General features: G+C 55.4%; 1 protein-coding gene across 4 annotated transcripts in view; it reads right to left on the bottom strand.

Annotated features, from left to right (window-relative positions):
- Nucleotides 1–5,208: 5,208 nt before the first annotated feature.
- Nucleotides 5,209–21,575, bottom strand: part of SIL1 (SIL1 nucleotide exchange factor) — a 97,271-nt gene continuing 80,904 nt past the window's right edge. For all 4 annotated transcript variants that reach the window (XM_039559898.1, XM_010410156.4, XM_019292343.3 and 1 more), the window contains exons 8-10: nucleotides 9,917–10,013; nucleotides 7,657–7,821; nucleotides 5,209–5,667 (exon numbers count right to left, since the gene is read on the bottom strand). In XM_039559898.1, coding sequence (XP_039415832.1) covers nucleotides 5,317–5,667; nucleotides 7,657–7,821; nucleotides 9,917–10,013 — 613 coding nt within the window. In that variant the 3' untranslated portion in view covers nucleotides 5,209–5,316. The remainder of the gene's footprint in view (nucleotides 5,668–7,656; nucleotides 7,822–9,916; nucleotides 10,014–21,575) is intronic.

Genomic DNA, 21,575 nt, shown 5'->3' with positions numbered 1-21,575 from the left:
CACTAATACTGGATCCTGCTACTCAGAGACTCAGTTTATCATGGTGATCAAGAGAGAAAAATTAGATATTTTACTAAAAAAAAAAGATTAATGGAAGTATTGTGTGTGATAGTGTATCTCTGCTGTGGGGTGGAGAGGGAGCAAGCTCAGAGGAGTTTGAAAATGCAGCAGGCACCGGCTGTGTGACCACAGCTGGAAAACAGCTGGAAAGAAACGATACACCCGTGCCTGGGCTGGGCTTTGCTGAGGATCATGTTTGGAGCTGGGCTCGGTGGTGTCTTGGGGCTGTGATGCTGCTTTTCCTGAGCCCTCGGGGTGCTTCCCTTGTGCTCCTGGCACTTCTCCCTCCGGAGGGCTCCGCTGCCGGGGGAGCTCCCGGGGCCAATCGCTGCGGAAACATCCCCCGGTGTGGGCGGCCGATCGCTCCTGTGTGACACGGACGGGAATTTCAATGCCTGGTTACAAATTACTAATGTATTTTGCTGCGGGACACTAATAAAGTTGCTTTTCCCAGCTGCTGTATTGTGGTGCTGTGAATGGCGCGGGCCCAGCCCGCCCCTCGCCCCCCCCCCGCCATTCAGATGCAAATCAGCTTTGTGCTCATTCCTCATAATTGCTCTGCATCCCGCCTTGGGCTTCCAGAGGCACCCAGGAAATCGTGTTTGCTCAGGCTGCAATTTAGACTGTACATTATTTGTGATAACTATAGCTACAAGGTATAATTTCGCTGTCTTATTTAAATTTTATGAATTTCAGCGTGTTTCACACGTCCCAGTCGAGTCGGGTGCAGGGAAGCGGTGCCTGCACGGGGCAGCACCGCGGTGCCTGTTCCTGTGGAGCCTCCACCGAACTGGAAAAGCCTGGGCTGGAGTCAGTGTCTAAACTGCAGCTCCATTTTAGAGCTGAGCCTTGGCACTGGAATGTTAGAATTTTATTTATCTCAATCAGCTCATAATTTACTGTATTAAGGTTATTGCTGTCATGTTACTGTAATGCTGATCAGAATTAAGCTAAATAGTTGTGGGGATATTTTTGCCAAATGTATTGTGTTTTCAAGCATTTTAGCCTCTTGAGTACAGCTGTTAAACAGTGGAATTATAGGCTATTTTCATACAGCCTGAACATGCAAACAGGCTCGGAGGGGGAGCTGTGCTCCTCCACTGCCATTTGGGGGTTAACAGAACAGAGAGGCTGTAGATCTTTTATAGATCATTATTAACGGAATTTATACAATATGGGGTTTTATTCTCCTGTATTGTCTTAGAGGTGACATTCCTTGGGCTGTTCAGGGAGTACATCCAATGCCTCCCCCCATACAATCTATTAATGAGCTTTAAAAAACAACCCCTATATTAAGATGTACAGACCAATTTACACGTATTTAGCTTTTAAATACAGGTTAGTTTAATTTATGCTACAAACACTGGGCATCAAGTCAGCAAGAAATTAAAATGTGGTTCCCCTGGTGAGAGCTACAACCCCAGGAGGTGCAGGAGCAGCAGGAACACGATGGGGACACGAGGCCAAAAAACCTCAACTCACATTTCTTTTGTACCCAAGCACTGCTCCTGTGGGAATTGCGTTTGGGTTTGGAGAAGGAGGAGGGCATCGAGGTGAATCATTATCGGTGTAATTTATTTAATTGCTCTGTTCAGGAGTGCAGCGGCTGGGGGGGAGCAAACCCCTCTCCCCACAGCAGAGGGGGGGATTTAGTGTCATGAAACCCCAGTTTCAGTAGCTCTAGGGGGACGTGGTGGTGACACCGGCGCTGCTGCTGCTGCTCTGCAGCCCAGGGGGACCCTGGAGCCGGGGCTGGGGAGCAGCAGCTCCTGGGGCTGCAGCGGGGCAGGGCAGGGCAGGGCAGGGCAGGGCAGGGCAGGGCAGCTCCTCATCCCGCAGCGAACCCAGCCCCGGCAGCGCCGGCTCCTGGTGCCCCGGCAGCGCCTCCGGGCTCTTCAGCACCAACCCCACACCCTGCTGGGTCCGGCGTTCCAAACCCAAAGGCACCGATCCCGCTGTGTCAGGGAATTCCAGCCCTGCGTGTGAAAGCGGCGCTGGGGCAGCGGCTCAGCGAGGGGGTCCGGCCGCCAGCGAAGCTGTGACTTTATTAGGGAGCCAATTGGAGAGAATTACAGTAATTACTGCTCCATGTAATTAAGCGCTGGGAAGGGCTCGTGCCGTCGCTGTGGCTGCTGAGGATGATGCTCGGCTCGGGAGGAGAGAGCGGGCGGGGAGAGCTCTGGGGCTGCTTCAGCCGCCTCCCCCGGCGGTGAGCGAGGAGCCAAACCCCACCTTCCCAATTCCCTGCCCTCCACGGGGACGGGATGGGGGGACCCACCGTGGCTTGGGAAGCGCTGGGGGATTTCCCTGCCCGCCAGCTCCCCACGGCTGCTCCCCAGGCATCGCCTGAAACACACCAGAGTAGTTGCTGGAGAGGTTTGGGTTTTTTTTGCAGTGATTTGAAGCGATTTGGGGGTTTTTTTGCAGTGCAGTGGGACAGCAGCTCCGCTGAGGCCGCGCCAGAGCCCGGCAGACCTGGCAGTGCAGGGATCTCAGGAAGATGAACCCACATTATCTTCTAAAGTGTATTAGTGAAACCACATTAAATCCTCAGGAGATAGTCTTATTCCAGATTTCAAGTGCTCTTAATTCAATTCCGCGGTGAATGGAGCCACGTTGAATTTATGCCGCTTTAATTGTGTGTGAAGGTTCCGTGCCACGATTTAATGCCCGTTAATGAGCGCCTTTCCCACCCCGAGCTCTCCCTGCTCCCACCGCCTTTGGGATGCGCCGGGGAGCGGGGGGACAGGAGAGGGGAGCGAGGCACCCAGGGCTCTTTCCTAAGGCAGGTGCTGGGTCCAAACCAGGCCACGGCAGCCAAACCTCAAACACGGGATTTGAGGAGAGAGCAGAGAGGGCGGGGAGGGGCGAGTGCATTCAAAACCCCAACAAATGGTGAGAAAAGGAAAAATCCATTAAGGCACATCAGCCGCTGCTTGTGCTGAGGGTGTTGGTTGGAGGCTGGGGAGTGTCCCAGGGAGACACAGCCCGGGGGCTCTGCCGACCCCCGCCCTGCCCAAAGGGTGCCAGGGTTTGGGGAGCTCAGGCTGACCTCCTGATGCTCTTGTGGGTGCGAGGGGAAGGAGCTGGAGCTGTTCCTGGCCTGGCCACCTGTGTGACTCCAGCATTTAACACCTGACCCCCTCTGGAAGCTGGAGGAATGGGGGGGCCCTGTTAGCTCCAAAATTAAGGATGGAAGTGCTTATCCCACCTCCTAGACCTGCAGAGGGAGGGGGTCCGGTGGCTGGGGCATGCGGTGGGGAGGGGTCTCTCTAATACAGAAGGAGCTGGGCTGGGGTGCCCTGTGAGCCCCCCTGGCCACGAGAAGCTGCTCTGGGCAAGAGCTGGAATGGCCTTTGGCAGCCACACCCCGATGCCAAGGCCCTGCCTCACCCAAGCACAGCAAAGGAACCCGGAGCACACCCCCACGGGGGCAAGGGCCGAACCCCCCCAGAGCAAACCCCCAAATCACCTCGGCCCCAGGGTTTGGGGGCTGCTGAGCTCCAGGGTTTGGGGTGACTCCAGCAAACCCCAGCAGGTGATGGGGTGCCCTGGACAGGGGGGCTCCTGATCCCCCTGCAGAGCCCGGTGCCCTTTGGGCAGGGGGACACAGAGTGTGGGTGTGGGGCCCCTGAGTGTCAGCGCTGCCCCAGGACCTCACACAGCCTTTGCCCCACGAGTGCCCTGCCAGTGCCGGGTGCCTCGGGAGCAGCACTGCCAGGAAATGGTTATTTGTTAACATTTTTTGGCCTCCTTTCAGTGCTCCACGTCCGTGGCTGTGTCACTGTGGTGGTGTGAGGGAAACAGCTGGGAGGGTCACTGGGACTCTCCCGCGGGCACAGGCACGTCCTGCTGCCATCCCAGGCCACAGGGGCTATTCCAGGGCTGGGCACCGAGTGGCACTGACCAGGAGACACCACCTGCTCCCTCCCGAGCTGCCCCGGAGCCCCACGGGCACCCTCCACCCCCAGGGCCAGCCCAGGCGTCCCCAGTGAGCCCCTGCTCAAAAACTTGTCGGCTTTAAGACTTTTAGGAGAAGCGAGTGGGATTTTGGCTTTGGGGTTGGACAGGGAGGGCTGCTGGTGGTTTTCTCCCTGGCTCAGCCCCTAAGGAGGTGTTAGACAATCCCCACCTTAAATCCAGCTGTGAGACAGTGACAAGGCCAGGCAGGGCCTGAGAAATCCCTGTGCTGATCCCCCCCCAGTTCTGCTTGATCCCTGCTTCACCTGGCATTGCTCCAGAGGTTCAGGTTTCCAGCAGAAAAGCCCCTTCCCATGCTTGTCTTGGCTGTTAACATCAGAAATAGATATATTTCTTTAAAACCTACAAAGCAAAGCAAAGCCTTGGCAGGGCTGGATGGGACATGCATTTCAGATAAAAATAGAAAAAAAATATTTAATGCCACAAAACAGCCTGAACAAACCCCGAAAAGAGAAAGATCAAAACAGAATCAATAGTTATAATTAGCCCTGCTACTTAACAGTGACAAGTGACGTTGTACACAGGAGCCACAAATATTTGAGCACAAAGAAGGGCTGGTGGCCCTGAACCAGCCCGGTGACTGCAGGGCCATGGGGGGATGGATCTGGTGGCATTTGTGCCCATCCCCGGTGGTGGCAGAGCCCTGCAAGGGCTGGGGATGGAAGGGACCAGCCAGGCTCTGCCAGGCCTGGAGGGAAGGCTGGGATTCAAACATCCCCCCCTGGCTGTGCTGGAAGACAGGTGTTCTCTGTGTTCCCACCTCCCACTGCCTTCACCTCTCTGTGCTGCTGGGCAAAGCCTGGGGAGGAAAAGCTGCTTCTCCCCAAAGGGGGTTGGCAGGAAAGCTGCTGGACACCACCCATGGCAGTGGCCAGCACGTGGCTGCCATCACCTCTCAAGGCTGTGAACTTTGTCTGCAGGGCTTTTTTGATATTTCACAGTGTTGCTGCTGCTGTAGGAAGAACCAATGAAGGGTGGGAGCAGCACAAACACAGCCCCCCATGAGAACACTGCTTGTTCCCTTTCTGCAGATCCCAAATTCCCCAGCTGAGCTCCCACCTTGTTCCCTCCACAGTACACCTCCATTTTTCCAGCAGTATCCCATGAAAACAGGACGTGCCCCCCACCCCAAGGTGTTTTAAGAATGAAGTTGTTGGCACACAGCGCTGGGATCTCGTTTAGTCCAGCAGTTTATTCCAAAGTGCACCTACACCACTGCCAGCCAAACTCACGCTGCCACCCTGAATTCCCTGGAATTGGACTGAACGTACGGTTTCACCTCAGTTCCTGGATGATGGTGTTTATAGAGCCGAGGAGCTCCCTGAAGTAGCCGTCCTTGTCCCCTTCCCGCTGCTCCTGGGCCGCCAGCTCCTCGTACTCGCTGCGCAGGAGGCTGAGCGCGGTGCCCAGGGCGGGGTCCCCCCGGTAGTGCTCCCTGCAGAAGGCCATCAGGACCCCCACCAGCTTGAGGACCTTCTCGCGGGTGTCGTGCTCGGGCATGGCCAGCAGATTGGGCACCAGGGTGCACCAGCCCTGCTCCAGCACCGCCGGCACCAGCCTGACCTGCTGGTACTGCTGGATCTTCTCCTCCATCTGCTCTCCGTGCTGGGAGTCCTCAAGCAGCATCTGTGGGAAGTGGTGGAACACAGATTAATGTCCCTGTCAGAGAGGAACTGCTCCAGGAGGTGACACAGTAGAGGATGCACGCCTGTACCACCTGCCTTGGATGGGGACTTGCCACAGAAGACCAGACTGAGTTTGTGTCCTGGCTCCCTGGCCACAGGGGCTGGTTGTCCACCCTGGAAAACTGCCAGTGACTGGGGGTTTCTGTGTCACACAGCCTGGGAGGGGCTGAAGGGGCAGGAAGCTCAGCAGGACTTATAAAGTCTCTGGTCTGATGCTTTTTGCTGCTGGACAGGTGCCTGCAGCACCTAATGAACATCATCACTTGGCTCTGTGCTGCTCCTCCTGGAGATGGGGATCTCAGTCTCCTCCAGCCACAGCCAGACCTTCCCCTCCCAGCCTGGTCCAGAAAACCCAGTACTGGAATTCTGCAGGGGGCTGGATCCCTTACAGTGAGAGGGACCTGCATAGAGCAGCACTGGGGCCAGGGGGAGGAAGGGAAACTCCCCAACACCTTCTGGGGCTCAGATGGTGGAGGGGCTGTTGACAGCATGGAATTCCCAGACAGGCTCCATTCCCCCAGGGCTCCTGCTGGCCCGGTGCTGGCCCCTGTGACAACCACGATGTCCGTGTAAGGCAGGGCTCTGTGCCGAGGGCTCCTGTGGGACTGCTGGGCAGAAATCCAGCCCTGGGGACGGGATGGGGCAGCCAGCAGGACAGGAGCTGCCAGAAGCCTTGGGACAATGCTGTGGCTCCCTGAGGGGGTCAGTAGCGTGTTCCCTGGTTACCAGTGACAGTGGGCTCTGCCAGGCCCTGGGCACTGCTGTGAGAGCCTGGTGACAAGGACTGACAGGAATGACACAGTGGGGACATGGAGGGACTACACCAAGGAGACCTCCACTCTCCTGGTCCTCTTGGAGAGCTGCCTGCTGAAGTGCAGGCAGGATTTGGGGTGAAAAGGAAGGAATGTGGCAGAAGGAGCCGTTCAGAGCCCCAGCGACTCCTGTTTGCACTGAGAGCACTGCCAGGGTGGTTTATGATTCCAAACCAACCCATCTGACAGTCACCCATCCCACCCCAAACCTGCCACCCCAGCTCAGAGCAGCCCCCCAGCACCCAGGGTTCAGCATTCCCAATCCAAAGAGCAGCTAAAAATCATTGTTTTAACATAAACCCGAGAAACTGGAGGGCTGTGCCTGCCCCAGACCCACGGAGCTGGGAACAGATGGGGCTGCTGGAGGGGGCAGCTGGAAAATGGGCAGCAGGATCAAACAGGAATGGCTTGAGTCAGAATGCCCATGTCTGCTCCTTTCCCATGGAGCTGACAGGATCATGTTAGAGTCAGCACCTGGTAAGATTTCAGACCTGCTAAAATAATTTGCACCTTTACAAAGTCTCTTGGAAAATAACTGATTTAACAGAGAGGTGCTGCTCTGCCGTGCCTGCAACCCAGGTATTAGAGCAGCCATAATCCGCAGGGCAAATTGGCCATAAACTGAGCCAGAGTGGATTTAATTCCCATTCTCTGGAGTCAGGGAAATGCACAGACTGAACAACAAGCCATGGCGAGGAAAGACAGGCTTTAAACTGACATTTACAGCAGTAATCCAGGGTATTTGAAAATAAAACACGGAACGTGGCGGGCTGCGCTCCAGCGAGGGACGTGCAGCAGGCAAAGGGCTCTCGGCAGGGCAGGCTGGCCTTGTCCCCTGGCCTCAGCTGGACACCACAGCCCAGGGCCTGCATTCCCTACTCGTGTCCTTGGTGTCCTGCTGCTCAAACACCCTCGGGAGGAAATGGTGGCAGTGGCTTGAAGGCAAACGAAGATTTCAGCTCCCCCAGGCACTCGTGTGGTGTCAGCCAGGGGCTGTAGGGGACTCATCCCCACTGATGCTGGGCTGGCTCCTCCTCATCCTCGACCTGTGAGGATGTTCAGCCTTGGCTGGTTTGGGGGTGAAGGTGGGGAGTGCCAGGTGCCATCCCAGCTCTCACCTTCTCCATGATGAGGTCGTAGAGCAGTGTCACCACACGGACATGGAGGGTCTCCATCCCCTTCTGCCGGAACAGGCTCCTGAGCACCTGGAGGCCACCCAGCTTGAGGAACTGCTGCTGGGCATAGGGGAAGTGTCTCAGCATGGAGGACAGGGCGAAGAGAGCCTGGTGGAGAGGAGAGGGCAATCAGCACAGTGGCCATGGCCATCACATGTGGCACAGCTCCTCTTCATGGCACCCCGTGGGGACAGCAGAAACACGCTCCAGCCCATCTGTGCGGAGCTCCACAGAAAATGCATTCCAACCTTTCCTTGCTGAGGGGCATCTCCAGCAGTCCCCTTTGCAATCCCAACCCTCCCCAGCACTGTGAGGCTGCCCAGACCTGGGTACTTCCATCCAAACCCCAGTCTGGGCTGTCACAGAGGGGCCCATGGCCAGCCCCTGGCAGACCCAACACCATCCCTTCTCCCTGTTCACCCCCACGCAGGCACAGAGCCCGGCCACGGGATGGGGTGAGGGGGGTCCAGCAGCACTCAGCAGAGCCTGATCCCTGCGAGGTGATGTGGGACACCTGGCTGATGTCCCTAAACCTCCACAGTCAGAGGGCAAGGCCATGGCATTCCCCAGCACCCAGCCCAGCCCAGGCCCTGTCAGGGTGCAGCCCCACACACCAACAGCCGGAGCCCAGCTCCCACGGGTGCCCCGGGGCCTTGGCTTGGAGCCGAGGAGGCAATTAGGGGCCACCCCAGCCCCGCTGCCTCTCGCACTGTCTGGCTCTGACAGCCGTGGTGGCACAGGGGCAGCGGGGCCCGCCCGGGGCAGGGGATGCGCTGCTCGTCGGGCGCCTGCCAGGAGCCGAGCGGGCTCCTCGCACAGGGGCCGGGCCTGGCCCGCTCTGCCGGACAGATCCGAGCTGACAGCCATGTCTTCCCCGGCCCCATTTGTTTCTATTTTCCATTTTCCGAGTTGCCGCTGGTGAATTTGAGATGCTGCTGTCTCCCTTTTTAATCGTAGGCCAAAGGACGGCGGAGGGAAGAAGTGCACTTTTGGCCTCGCTGCCGTGTGAGCAGCGGTGCGGAAGAACCACCGGAGCGGAGCCCAGGGCTGCTCCCTGTGCGGGAAGGGGCCGGGGCACCGGCCTGTCCTTGGTCTGGAGACACAGGAGACTGCACACAGCACGGGAGCTGGAAATTAAAGCCTCTGTCCTCCTGGAAAAGGGGGTTCAGCCCTTGGAGGGTCTTGTACAGCTGTGTGTGAACGTGGACAATACTGAGCCCACCCCTCTCGCTTCTCCAGGGACTGCCAGCACGAGGCATTCAGGTTCACTGGAAAGAATTATTCTGGTTCACAGTGATGCTGTGAGAGCCCCTGCATGCCCGGCCATCCCTCCCCACCCCAAAAGGAGTGCTGGGTTGAGGCACAGGCACTCCTGGGAGGAGTTTCTGAGCACAGAGCATCCCGTGGGATCACCTCACATCCATGGCCAAATGCAATGGGGTTCCACAGCCTCTCCTGTGCCTTTCACTTGCTGGGGGACTCTTACCAGGGCTAAAGGGGAACATATTTTAGGGAGCTCGTTAGAGGCGAATGGAAGAGCCAGTGGTCCCCCCACCCTGCTGGACCCCTCGTGCAGGAGATCCCCGTGGAAAACAGGGCTGGGGGTTTGGGAGCAGCCAGGTGGTGTTACAGAGGTGGCATCACACACTAAAGCGAGGGTAATGGGATCTCATGCTCCAGGGAATACAGCAGGGAGGGAGGGAAAGAGGGAGGGAGGGGGCGAGGAAGCCCCCAGCCCGATGGACAGCGCTGCACATTTGGCTGGGGGCTCTTGGTGCTGCTCCTTGCTCCAAAGCCTCTGCCAAAGGCAGGACACGGGGCTGGCTGCAGCAATTAGCTCCTTCCAAACGTCAGCTCCCGTGTTTGTCAGCCTGGGATGCGCGGGCTGCCATGGGGACCCTGGCCTGTGCCCCCCAGGAGCTGTGGCACCGCGCCCTGTCCCCGCGGGCTGGCAGAGCCACCGTATGTGCCACTGCTGGCACTGGGAGAGACCACAGAGCCAGGGGAGTGTGGGCACCAGCCAGTGCTGCTGGGGTGGCCTGGCCCCCAGGGCCCCTCTCCTGCTCCCCTGGGAGTGAAGCCCACCCGGTGTGGGGAGCAGCGGGGGTCCCACACTCTCCAGACGTCAGTGATGTCCTGAGGGTGTTTACATGGAGCTCAGCACAAACCCAGCTTTGCCCAGAGGTGCAGCCCCACTCCTCACCTTCTTCCTGACAGCCAGGGGTTGTTCCGTGGCCAGGATAACCAGGAGCTTCTGCAGGGCACCCCCCTCGATGGCCTCGATCTGCACTTTGGGGTTGCTGCAGGGATGAAAGCAAAAGGCAGGTCACCAACAGAGTGTGGCGTGGCAGGGTGGGAGGGACCCTGGTCTGGCTTTACCAGCAGTGGTCACCAGGGCAGTGCCCATCCCCTGTGCTGGCCCTGCTGCGGCACCTCAAGGGCTCTGTCCAGTTCTGGGCCCTCACTTCAAGAAAGACCTGGAGGGGCTGGAGCGTGTCCAGGGCAGGGAATGGAGCTGGGAAGGGGCTGGAGCCCCAGGAGCAGCTGAGGGAGCTGGGAAAGGGGCTCAGGCTGGAGCAAAGGAGGCTCAGGGGGGACCTTGTGGCTCTGCACAAGTCCCTGACAGGAGGGGGCAGCCGGGGGGGTCGGGCTCTGCTGGCAGGGAACAGGGACAGGAGGAGAGGGAACGGCCTCAGGCTGGGCCAGGGCAGGCTCAGGGTGGACAGCAGCAGGAATTTCCCCATGGAAAGGGTGCTCAGGCCTTGGCAGGGGCTGCCCAGGGGAGGTTTGGAGTGCCCATCCCTGGAGGTGCCCAAGGAAGGGCTGGAGGTGGCACTCGGTGCTCTGGGCTGGGGACAAGGTGAAGACCAGGCACAGCTGGGACTCGATGGGCTGGGAGGGCTTTTCCAGCTTCAGTGGTTCTATTTCTATTCTATTTCTATTCTATTTCTATTCTATTCTAAATTTCCACCCCACAGTGGACATGAGCAAGGGTCAATCCAGCCTGATCCCAAACCAAAATCCCGCAGCTCCCACCAAACCTGGCTCATGGTTATGGAAATGTACAAACCCTGCAGCCACCTCAAACACACCTGAAATGAAGGCAGTCGGGGTGGGGAGGGCACACTGGATCACCTGGGCCTTCCCACCACACCCCCCATCCCACCTGGCCTCCCCTGGCAAGGAGCCCTCCCCTGTGGCTCCCTGCCCCATGAATCCTCTCACTTCACACCACATCCACTCCTTAGCAGCCTTTGCATTCCAGTTCCTGCTTCCCCCTCTCCTCGCTTGCTGCGAACCACCCACACACCTCTCACAGCAAGAGCTCCTCTCCAAGGACTACACTGGCTGAATCCACCCTTCTGCCTGCAAGGACAGACTGAAACCTCAGGTCAGGGTGTCAGCAGCTGCCCAGGGACACACAGACAGACAGACAGACAGACCATTGCCCCCATCCACGCTGACGCATTGCAAGCCCACTTCTGATGCATCTTGGAAGGTGGTGGAGATGCTCCAGGCTCCCTCCTTGGCAGGGCTTTCACAGTCAGAGCACAGTGTGCCCGCTGTCTGATCCCTGATCCTGGGTCTGATCCCAGGTCTCTCACGCTCCAGGAACAGCTCCAGCACTTGAGCCTTTGCTCAGCTCTGAAGCAGCAATTGCACCGTGCCAGACAAGGGTCACCCACCCTGCTACAGCACAGCACCCACAGCTCTCAGTGCTCCCAGGGAGCTGCTGGAGCAGCCATGGCCAAGCCCCTCCATGAAATGAGAGAGACAGAGGCAGGTAGGGTCATAAACAAAACCAGAGACAAATGGAGCTGGGCAAGGAGCAGCTTGGAGTTAAACCCAGGGCTCCCAGAGACACAGCAAAGCACCACACTCATCTCTCGCAGCCAGTGTGCCCTCCCTGCTCCACCCACGCTGTGCTGCTTGCACCACAAGGAGCCACCCGTGGCACAGAGGCAGCAGATCTGGTATGGGCTCCCCAGCTGGCATTACCAGCCTGACCTCAGGGCAAGAAAACCTTTGATTTCCCCTTCCTCAGCCGCTTGCTGCAGCAGACATCCAGGCAGAGCCATGGCACAGGCACCCTGCTGAGGTGGGGGCATCTGTGCCCTGCCCAGAGAGGGCAGGAGGGAGAAAGAACCAACCCAGGAGCTCCAGGATCCTCCTGCAGATGAGACTTTCACAGCACAGTTCTCAGCCCCACATGTGCAGCCCTGCAGCATCCCTGGGAGCAAACCAGCTTCTGCAGTGCCTGCGTTGGGTGGGACCTGACACATTTACCACCATGAGTCCATCCCCAACCTCCCCATGCCAGGACATGCAAAGGAGTCTCCTCTTCAAAAACAGGATGCGATTTTCCACCCCAATACATTGTGCAACGACCCATGGATGGCATCTCTGAATGGCCTGGGCTGGACACTGATTTGGGGAGTCAACAGAGGCAAACAGCACCAGCCCTAAAACTGCAGCTGTCCCCAGGCCACTCCTGGGCCCAAGGCCATCTCCCCCAGCTCACAACTGGGGCTCTCATTCATCTCCAGCAAACCTGCAGCCACAGCCATGGCCCTGACAAAGTGGTCCAAAAATCTGATCCAATTTCACATGCAAGTCCCTCTGGGCAATGGAGACCAGAGCAAGTGCAGAAGCAGCTTGCAGGAAGGCACTTTGCAGAAAGGCACTGCACTGAAAGGACAATCCCCTGGGCTGGAGACCTCCTGGTGCCGTTCAAGGAAAACGGCACACGTGGGATATCCAAGCTTCTTTGTCTCTTACAGCAAGAGACACAACTGAGAAATTGGTATGCCTTTAATGCTTGACTGGTCACCTGGAGGATTTGATCTAATTAAAATCTCTGAACCATGGAGCTTTTGCAAAGGAGCAGCTCTGGAGGTGAGGGAGCCTTCCTGGCTGCTGGGTGTGCCGCTCACTTCTTGGTGCTCCTGTTGCTCTGTCTCTGCTATCAACGGCCCTGGCTTCAAGCTAACAAAAAAGCTCATTTGAAGGTTTGGAAAACTCAGCACAGATCTGTACAAATTACACTGTCAAGCCCAGGGAAAAGCAGCCTGAACAAAATAAACACAATGAGACAGAGTGTGGAGCGCTCGCATGGGAAATTCAGCCGTGCTAATCTGCTCATGCAGACAGGATGGTGGCACCTGCAACAAAATTCACTGCAACGGGAGTCTGAGGCTGGGCCAAGGGCCCAGCCTATGGTGACATCCCATAATGCTGCAGTGATGGCACAGATTTGGGTGTGCTCCACTGATGAGATTAATCAGCCCCTCTCCTGGGTCAGGAACAGCCACAGGGCTACAGGGACTCGACACAAGCCCCGTGCAGCTTCCCAAAAGAGACCCCTGTGTGCTAAACAGCCCCAGTTTGTCCTGGGGGGACCCAGCCTGGCTGTGGGGTCACAGCACATCCCCTCCAGATGTGGCCCTCACTGCACATCTGAGGTCCTTGTGCCTCCCAGCTGTGCTGCCCACATCCATCACACCCACCTCTCTCAGTCTGTGGCTAAAGAGTAGCAAACAAGGCTGGGTAGAGGCCCACTGGGACTGATCCATGCAAGAAACTGCCCAGGCACTGGGACAGGCTGAGGTTAAGGGGCACGTGCTGTGTTCACGCTGGCCAAGAGGTGTGGAGCAGGGATGAAGATCTTGGGAAGACCAGCAGGATTCACTACTGCCCACAGGTGCCCTCACCATCATCCCTGAGCAGCTCCTGAGGAAGCTCTGTCCCTTGAGAGGTGGGATGTGTCCTGTGGTGGGAGTTCCTGAACTTCCTGAGACATGTGCCACCCATCCCAGACTGGGAGAGCCCCTCTGAGCAGCTCCAGGCAGGGGCCATCAGCCCCTCTCCGTGTGGATCCTGGAGATGGATCCCCCCTTCCCTGGCTCCGGGGTTGTGACTGTGTAAGCACAGCTTTACTGTGCCAGTTCTTCAGCCCAGCACTTCCCTCTCAGTGGCTGGGGAGGGTGACCTTTGCTGGACAGGGGAAACACAAAAGCAGGGGAGGGAAAGCCACCAGCAAACCTCCTCCTGAGCCTGTCCTGTGCACTGGAGAGAACCTTGTCTGCCCCTTCACACCTCCCTGTGCTGGAATCACCACTTCCCACGAGGGGCTGGACATTATTACAGTCACAGCTGCTTTGCCAGAGCAACGTGAGCCTCAACAGCTCAGGGAGAGGGGAGCAGAGGAATTAAACTGGGATCAGCTATTGGAGTGAAACCAAAAGGAAGCTGATGCAGAGCCTGGTCAGCAGCAGGCCTGCCTTGGGCAGGGGGTGAAAGCAAAGATGGGACCCAGCACCTTCCCCAAGCTGCCGGGTCAGGATGCTTGTGCCCTTCCTCCTGTTTTTTCTTCCATTAAATCTCTTTGTGGAATCAGCAAGGCTCAGGATGTGGATGACTGGCCAGAGGATCCCCAAGCAGGATGGAGGTGTCCTGGAAGAGAGATGGTCTCACAAGCTGGGGTCAGAGCCCCCCAGACAGCCTCTGCATGCCCCCCACTTCCCCAGCACCTGGCTGGTAGGGACCTGCTCCTGCCATGGCTGCCCTTTATCCCTGGATGCTGGTTTGGGAATGCTGTGGAGCAGCACAAGTACGGTGGATTGAAAATCCAGCATGGGCTTCTCTGCCATTTTCACTGGCAACCCATGGCATGGAAGCAGCTCCCACTTTGCAGATGAAGGGATTTTTGAAGAGCACTCTCTGTTAAGAGATACCCTCATTCCACTCCTCCTAGGACAACCCTAAGTGCACAAATTTAGGAGAGACTTCTCAAAGTTTTTGCAGACTGCACATGCGATGGGTGTGGGAAGACTGAAAAGCAGCAACACAGCCCTGAGGCGACAGCAGCTCTGGAGTTAGGTGGGAACTTACAATAAGGCAGCAAAATTAGATTTAAATTAAAAAAAAAAAAAAAGCAAGCAAGCCAAGTGGTGCAGAGGGACCCAGGGACTTGGAAGCACAGAGCAGGGCAGGCAGGCAAATGCCCTCGTCTCTCCTGCTCTGACAAGGACACACACACAGAATATTTATTTCATGGCCTGCTTGTTGCAGAAACTGCATGAGACCTTAGGAAAGAAAGGGTCACCTCCTCTCCTGGACATCCTGCTGAAGCCACGTGGGGAAGGACCAAGCAGAGGTGTGCAGGGGAGTGGGATGGAGGGGCCACCCCTGCCCAGGTGCTGGCACAGCACCTCTCCTGCCCTGGCATCTCCCCAGGCACCGGGAGCCGAGGCTGCAGGGTTGTGCTCTGATGAAAGCCCTGGTGCTGGTGCAAAGGCATGATAATCACCGGGCTAGACGGGGCTTAATGGGTCTCTGCTCTGCTCAGAACCAGCGCTCTGTGGTGCCACGTGGGAAATCAAAGCCTGGGATCAAAGTCTGTAAGTCTCTGAAACAGCCTAAAAAATTTAGTGTAGTCTATTTAGCCTGTGCTATAACCTGAGGATCAGAGACAGGCAGCGAGGCAGCATTCCTTACCTTGCCCTCCCCCTTTTTCCCTTCCCCTCCACAGTCCAAAATCTGTTAATGGAGAAAACAAGAGCGAACCAACAGGACCGAAATGTGCCTTGTCTGGCTCCTGGGGCTCTCAAACCCTCACACCTGGGTCACAGTTTGACAGGCAATGGAAAAGGTCATTTCTGTGAGTCCTGGAAACAAAGCAACACAACCAGGGTCACACTTGAAAAGGCCAATGACTTCTTCATCCTTCGCTGTGTTTGGAGGATTTCTGACAGCTCTTGTAAGCACAGTCATGTTAAAATTATTTGACAAATAATAGATAGAGAGATAAAACAGATCATTACAATGTCAGTAATTCCAGCCTGAACTAGAGCTGTAAATCTGAGATGCTGAACAAGGGCAGAAGAGAGAGGCAGGGTGATCAGCAGCTCGTTAATACTTGCACGACTGAATTTCAGACTGCAGGTTTAAGAATAAAAAAATAAAAGCATTGAAACAGCTCAAGTGAGAAGTGACACTTAAGGAGAACATGGTTTCCTCCTGCACTCCAAGCTCTGGCTATGAACTCTCCCTGTGGGAAATGACCATGGAGCAGCTGCAGTCAGCCAGATGGCTCCGAATCCATGACCTCCCAGGTATCCACATCTCCTTCCAAACTTCCTGTCTTCCTTCTTAAGAGGAGGATAACTGGGACAACTCGGTATCAACAGCCCTGCAGGCCCCTCACCCTCCGAAACGACCCCTTGGCTCTGCCAGCAAATGACCCTTAGGCACAGGGTGGGTGAATCCCTTACAAACCACGTATTTAACTGAGGCTTCCCACACTGCACGGTCCCAAACTCTGGGAAAGGACATTTGCATGCACAGTATGAGATACAGGATAATAATAAAATTACCCCAACGCCACCAAGGCTGCCTGTGACTATTTGGAGTGAGAAGGAGGAGGGATGAGGCACAGTCACCCCCAGAGCCCCAAGGGCTGCATGCAGAAGAACTGGCCTAAAAATCCTCTTCTCCGAGCACCAGCTCAGACCTGAGTTTATCACAGACAAAGGCCTTCAGAGCTATGACTTAAGGAAATTAAAAACCACCCAGAAAAATGGAGCCCTAAGTAGTTACACCGATGAAAATACAGCGGAGAAGAAAGCAGGGGCGAGGGGGGAAAACCTGACAAAAGGAAAACTAGGTTTCAATAGGCAACACAATACAACAATTTCATATGAAAGATGTGAAGCATAAAAGCGATGTTAGATGTTCAAAAGCCCAGAATATAGGAGAGATATAAAAAAATCCCCAAGAAGATGAAAATCTCCACTTCAATGCGATGCTGCCTTCCCACTTTCTACCAAGCCAGGCGCTCGTCGCCGTAGCGGGGGAGCAGCGGCGTCCCTGGGAGAGCAACACGGCTGCCGGTGACATCCTGGATTACAGGGACACAGCACGGCCTTTAACGAGCAATTAGGTTATGGAGTGTTTGTTGCTAAGAGGAGAACAGAAGTGCAGAGGATAAATTGGAGCTGAGTACGTGACTCGGTGATTCTGACGGGCTGATGCGATACTCAAACGGAGGGAGCATGAATCATCCCAGAGACGCGGGAGCAGCATGGAGGGCACCTGGGAAAAGCTGGGGGAACCTTGGCTTGGCTTCCAGCCACGTATCTGGGTCCCAGGCAAGAGAGAGCCGAGCTTCTTATGAGCCCTCCAGCATCCCCTCTGAAAGCAGGAGGCTGTAACATCCCATTACAGAGAAGCCCCAGGCTCCCTGGGAACACAGTGACATCGGGTTTAACTGGGAAAACTCTGCTCTCAGCCGCACCATGGAAGTGGGAATTACCTCGTGCCAGCACCTGGCCCTTGGCAGTCACAACACTGAGCTGGAAGTGAGGAGTGTGGCATGGTCAGGAGCCACTGGGAGCCCTGCAGGGAGGAGACCCAGCTCACCTGAGCCCAGGAAGGGCAAGGGTAGTGTTTAGAACAGGAAAAAATCCGAGGAGCTGCGGTGCCCTAACGCAGCGTAACAGATGGATAATTAGATTTATACAAAGAGCTGTAAAAGTAAGTAATTAAATAAAAATACAGAATAACAAATCTGCTGCAGCAAGACACCTCGCAGGGCTGCAGAAAGCCCCTGCAGCTGGGACCCAGCAGTGCAGATGTGGGATGCAGGAGCTGGGGCACTTGTGTGGGTCAACAAAATCCAGGAGTTTCCCAAAGCACCGGAGAAAGCAATGGGAACACAGGGACTGAGTTGAGTCCCCTCCTCTTCCTCCCCTCTCTAGGGAGCAGAGTAGAATGAATACCAACTCTGGCAGTAAAATCTCAGGTGCCAGAACAAAACCAATCACACCAGATTGTTCTGCTGAACACACACAAACAACAAACTGACTGGCTCTATTTATAGCTGTAGGAAAAAATGGTCCCACAAAAGCAGGTAGGAGATCACACACAGCCCCAAAGGGAGCCAGGCAGGAATCCCAGTGCTGCAGCAGGAGTGGGGCCTCCAAGGACACCCTCAGAACCCTTCTCTTCTCCTGACCCTTGGCTTTGCCAGCTCTGAGCTGTATTTCAGTGCCAGCACGAGCCCCTGGCTCCAGGACACCAGCGCTGTCACTGAGCCCTCACTGGGCTGGTCTAGGGGGGATTTGCACCTGGAGCTCCCACAGACACCAGCGCACACGGCGGGTGCAGCTTCAAGAGCCTCGGATGACAGCTCAGCTTCCGTGGGTTTAATCAACAACCCACAGACTATTTTATGATAAAAAGCAAAGGTTTGGGGATTTTCGGGGCGTTGCCATCCCCCCATCAGCACTGTCAAGGTCAGCCCGACTTCTCCGTTCTGATGGTGAAGGATGGGCCGTGCAGGCCACTCTGAGGGTTTGTCACCCCTCTGTGACACCAGGGCAGGACTGGGTGGCTCGTGTCCCACCTGCAGTGGTCACAGAACGGTGTGAGCTCTCTTCCAGCTCAGCGTGGTGAATGACTCATCCTTCCAGGTAGGTACAGGCAAGCGCTCCACAGATGCACAGAGAAAGGCATCCCAGGAAATCCCCCCAGTGCTCAATCACCCAAACTGATGCTTTGTTTTTGAGGGTAAATCAACCTTATGGCTCTATGTGCCACACTTACAAAACACTCCCCATGGGTTCCTGAAAGCCTGGTATTTACTGTAGGTCAGACATGGATCGGTGCCAAGGGATGGGCCGTGCTTCATCAGAGGCTACATTAATAAAAATGAGGAGATGCTCTCTGAGTGTGAGCAGAACTCATTTATTTCTGTGCCATTTTAGCCAGAGCCCTCAAAAATTGTGTTCATTTCTTTTTAAAAAAATCCCGACACAGCAAGAAGCAAGAACAATTGTGCAGGATTAATACCACAGCCTCGAGCTCATCCCGTGTTGTTCATCACAGAGCCTTCAAAGCACCCCCTGATTTATAGACGGGGAGACTGAAGTGCTCCCAGGAGCGTCGGCAGCCACGTCAGGGTGCGAGTGTGTGGCTCCTGCCTCCCTGCTCCTCCTCTTCCTCACATTCCTGTTCTCTGCACGCCTCCGCCCTCCCGGCTCCGGACCTGAAGTGGCCCAGGTTGGTGGCAGAACACCAAAGGTCCTTCCCAGCTCTTTGCTGCTGCTGCAGGACCCTCAACAAGCCTCTCAGACCCCACAGTGGGGCAACTTTGCACAGAAGCCTCCCCACCAGTCTGCTGAACCACTCTGGGCATCATTCCAGGCATGCCAAGTCACTCAGATATTTCAACAAAACCTATTCACACGCCTTAGGTGAGATGAAAATACTGCAAAAAGCTGTCTGAAAGCACCACAAGAAGAGAGCCTCGGCTCGGAACGCTCCAGCTCTCCGGTGCCGATGTGACACATCCCACTAATCATCCTGAGAGATGCTAAAGGGGGCCTGAGGCTGAGCCCCTCCATTGTTACTCGCTTTATTTGTTTGCTTGCTCATTTGAGCTGATTTTTCTTTAAGACAAGTGCTAATAATATCAAAAACCCGAGGAAGCCTGTGCCTGGCGCGTTCCTGTTGGGAATGCCAGCGGAGCGCAGGCACCGTGCAGCTCTTCCCCGAGACACAAAGCGAAGTGTGAGAACAGGCATTTCACTCCTCTCCCTTGCAGCAGCAGCTCGGCGCAGCCCTGTCCTATTTTAACCCTGCCATCTGCTCGCAGCTCCGCGCTCCTCCCGTAGCCGGGAAGGCAGAGCGCTGCTCCAGGCACAGCCTTCCATCAGCTCCCACCCGCTTGGCTGCCGGCCGTGCCCCGGAGCAGCCCCGGCTGCCACGGCGGGAGGTGCTGCTCCTTAAACACCGATCCCCTCATCGCTTACGAGCCTCATCCCGGCCAGTCCCACTCCTTGGCAGGCCAGGGAAGATGCTGGATCACAGGGAGACTCCCCCCCACTGCAGTGTCACTCTGACTCTTCCCAGTCCCACCGGGTTTAATGGTGCCATTACAATCGTTTTAGTCGATAAAAGTAGATTTGTTTCACTGAGTCATGACTCGAAACCAAGACTTTGCTCCATTTACAAAAGCAAATCACCATCTTGCAAATGCCAAGCACAGATCTCAGCTCCAAAAGCGAAGCCTGGGGAATGTTTCCAGCCAGGGAGAGAATGGAAAAGCTGCATCTGCAAAAGCTAGGAAACGCTTTTTTTATTTATCTGGTTTCGATAAACAGAGAGGACGACCTGTGGAATACCAGCTCCTGAAGAAACTTGATGAACTCTGCATCAAGCGACTCAATCAAGCATTAATAGAGGGGAGAGCAACAGCAGGAAATGCCACGGGACCAGGGACTGCAACACAACCCACGGACAATTCCAGCCAGTTCCTGGGTGGGAAGCCCTCGAGGAAAACTTGGGAGTCACAGAAAGCACCAGCAATTCTTTCTGCTTTCTGATTCATCCCTACTCACTCACCCACCCACATGCCATGGCAGAGGAGGCTGTAACTGCTACATTTAGGATGACATTTAAAAATCAAGGTTGTGCTGCTGATGGTCATTAAAAATCCCACAGCATTTTTCAGAAACAAGTGGGTACTCACATCAGTGTCCCTGCCAAGTATCAGCACAGCAGTCATTTTTCTAGCAACTTCAGTTAAAAGATAAAAGAAAATTGTGCCCACCTATAATTACTGTTATTACTGTTGCTGTTGGTTTTAAAACATTCACTATATACCTCCACATTTTCTAAATACAATTTATGAAGAAAACATTTCCCAAAACCTTTCCAAGTGTCAGATTCATCTCTGTTAACATCAGACAGCTACAATTAAGACATCCAGCCCATAAAAGCTGCCTGGGCTCCCTCAGTAGCATGTTCTGACCTGTGGTCTGCACGTCCCTGGAGACCCTGTGTCTGTTCTTCCACGGAACTTGCCCTGGCCAACCCAGAAAGGCAAATCCAATGCCCAGCGCTTTGGGGGTCACTCTAAAGGGGGCTGCATCTGTTCTGAAAAGCATCTGAGGAATTCAAGGTCAGCAGCAGAGAGCAGAAAAGATGATTTTTCTCATGGGGGATGGGGCTGCCTTTGACTCCTGCCTTAGCTGGAATGATGTGCCAGTTGGAGGAGTCCCTGTCCCTGGATGGAGAGGGAGCCTGGATAGCCAGCTCAGGTGGACACCCATGTAGGAAGACTGAAGCTGGGTGACACAGATCCCATCTTCAGAGAGAGGGTGAATGAAATACCTACGAATGCCTGAATCAAGTTCCCAAAGAGCCAAAATGATCAAGGTAGTTAATAAAGTATGGGAATAATGCAAAGAATTCCTATGCAGGTACAGGAAACAAAGCCATGGCAGGTACCAGAGCTGAACTGGGTGCTCAGGAAGAGTGGGAGCAGGGAGAGGAGTACTTTCAGAAGGGAAGATTCTGCATAAAAGATGCAGTGGAATAAGATAATTATGCAGGAAGAGAGAATGTCAGCAGTGTGCCCTACATCACTGATGGATGGAGAGAGCGGATACCTTGACAAAGAAAGCCAATGTGCTAATTAAGATTTAATGACCCTGAAGGCAAAGGAAAAAAGCCCTCCTGTGCCACAGTGGAGGAGGGAGTGGACAGAGAGCCCCAGACTGGCAACGAAAGGGTTAGGAAAAGCCCAAAAGATCATGAGATGAACAACATCTCTGCAAGAGGGAGCATCCAGGCAGGTTCTGCAAGGCAGGAGAGAAGGGCTTCATCACCAGGGCAGCAGAAAGCTCCGAGAGCAGAGCGTGGCTGCGGAAGCTGAGCCGCCCGGATCCGGGAACAGCTTGAATGTGAAGGTGAAGGAGGCAGCGGGTTCAATTCATTCCACGCTCTGGAACTGTGGAAAGACATACGCCAGGCAAATGTGAGTTGTGATGATCACTTCCCACTGCTAGACTTCTCTA

This window comes from Corvus cornix, chromosome 13 (assembly GCF_000738735.6).
Source record: "Corvus cornix cornix isolate S_Up_H32 chromosome 13, ASM73873v5, whole genome shotgun sequence".
NCBI lineage: Eukaryota > Metazoa > Chordata > Aves > Passeriformes > Corvidae > Corvus > Corvus cornix.
The sequence above is the reverse complement of the archived record's forward strand: the minus strand, read 5'-3'. Positions and strand labels throughout refer to the sequence as shown.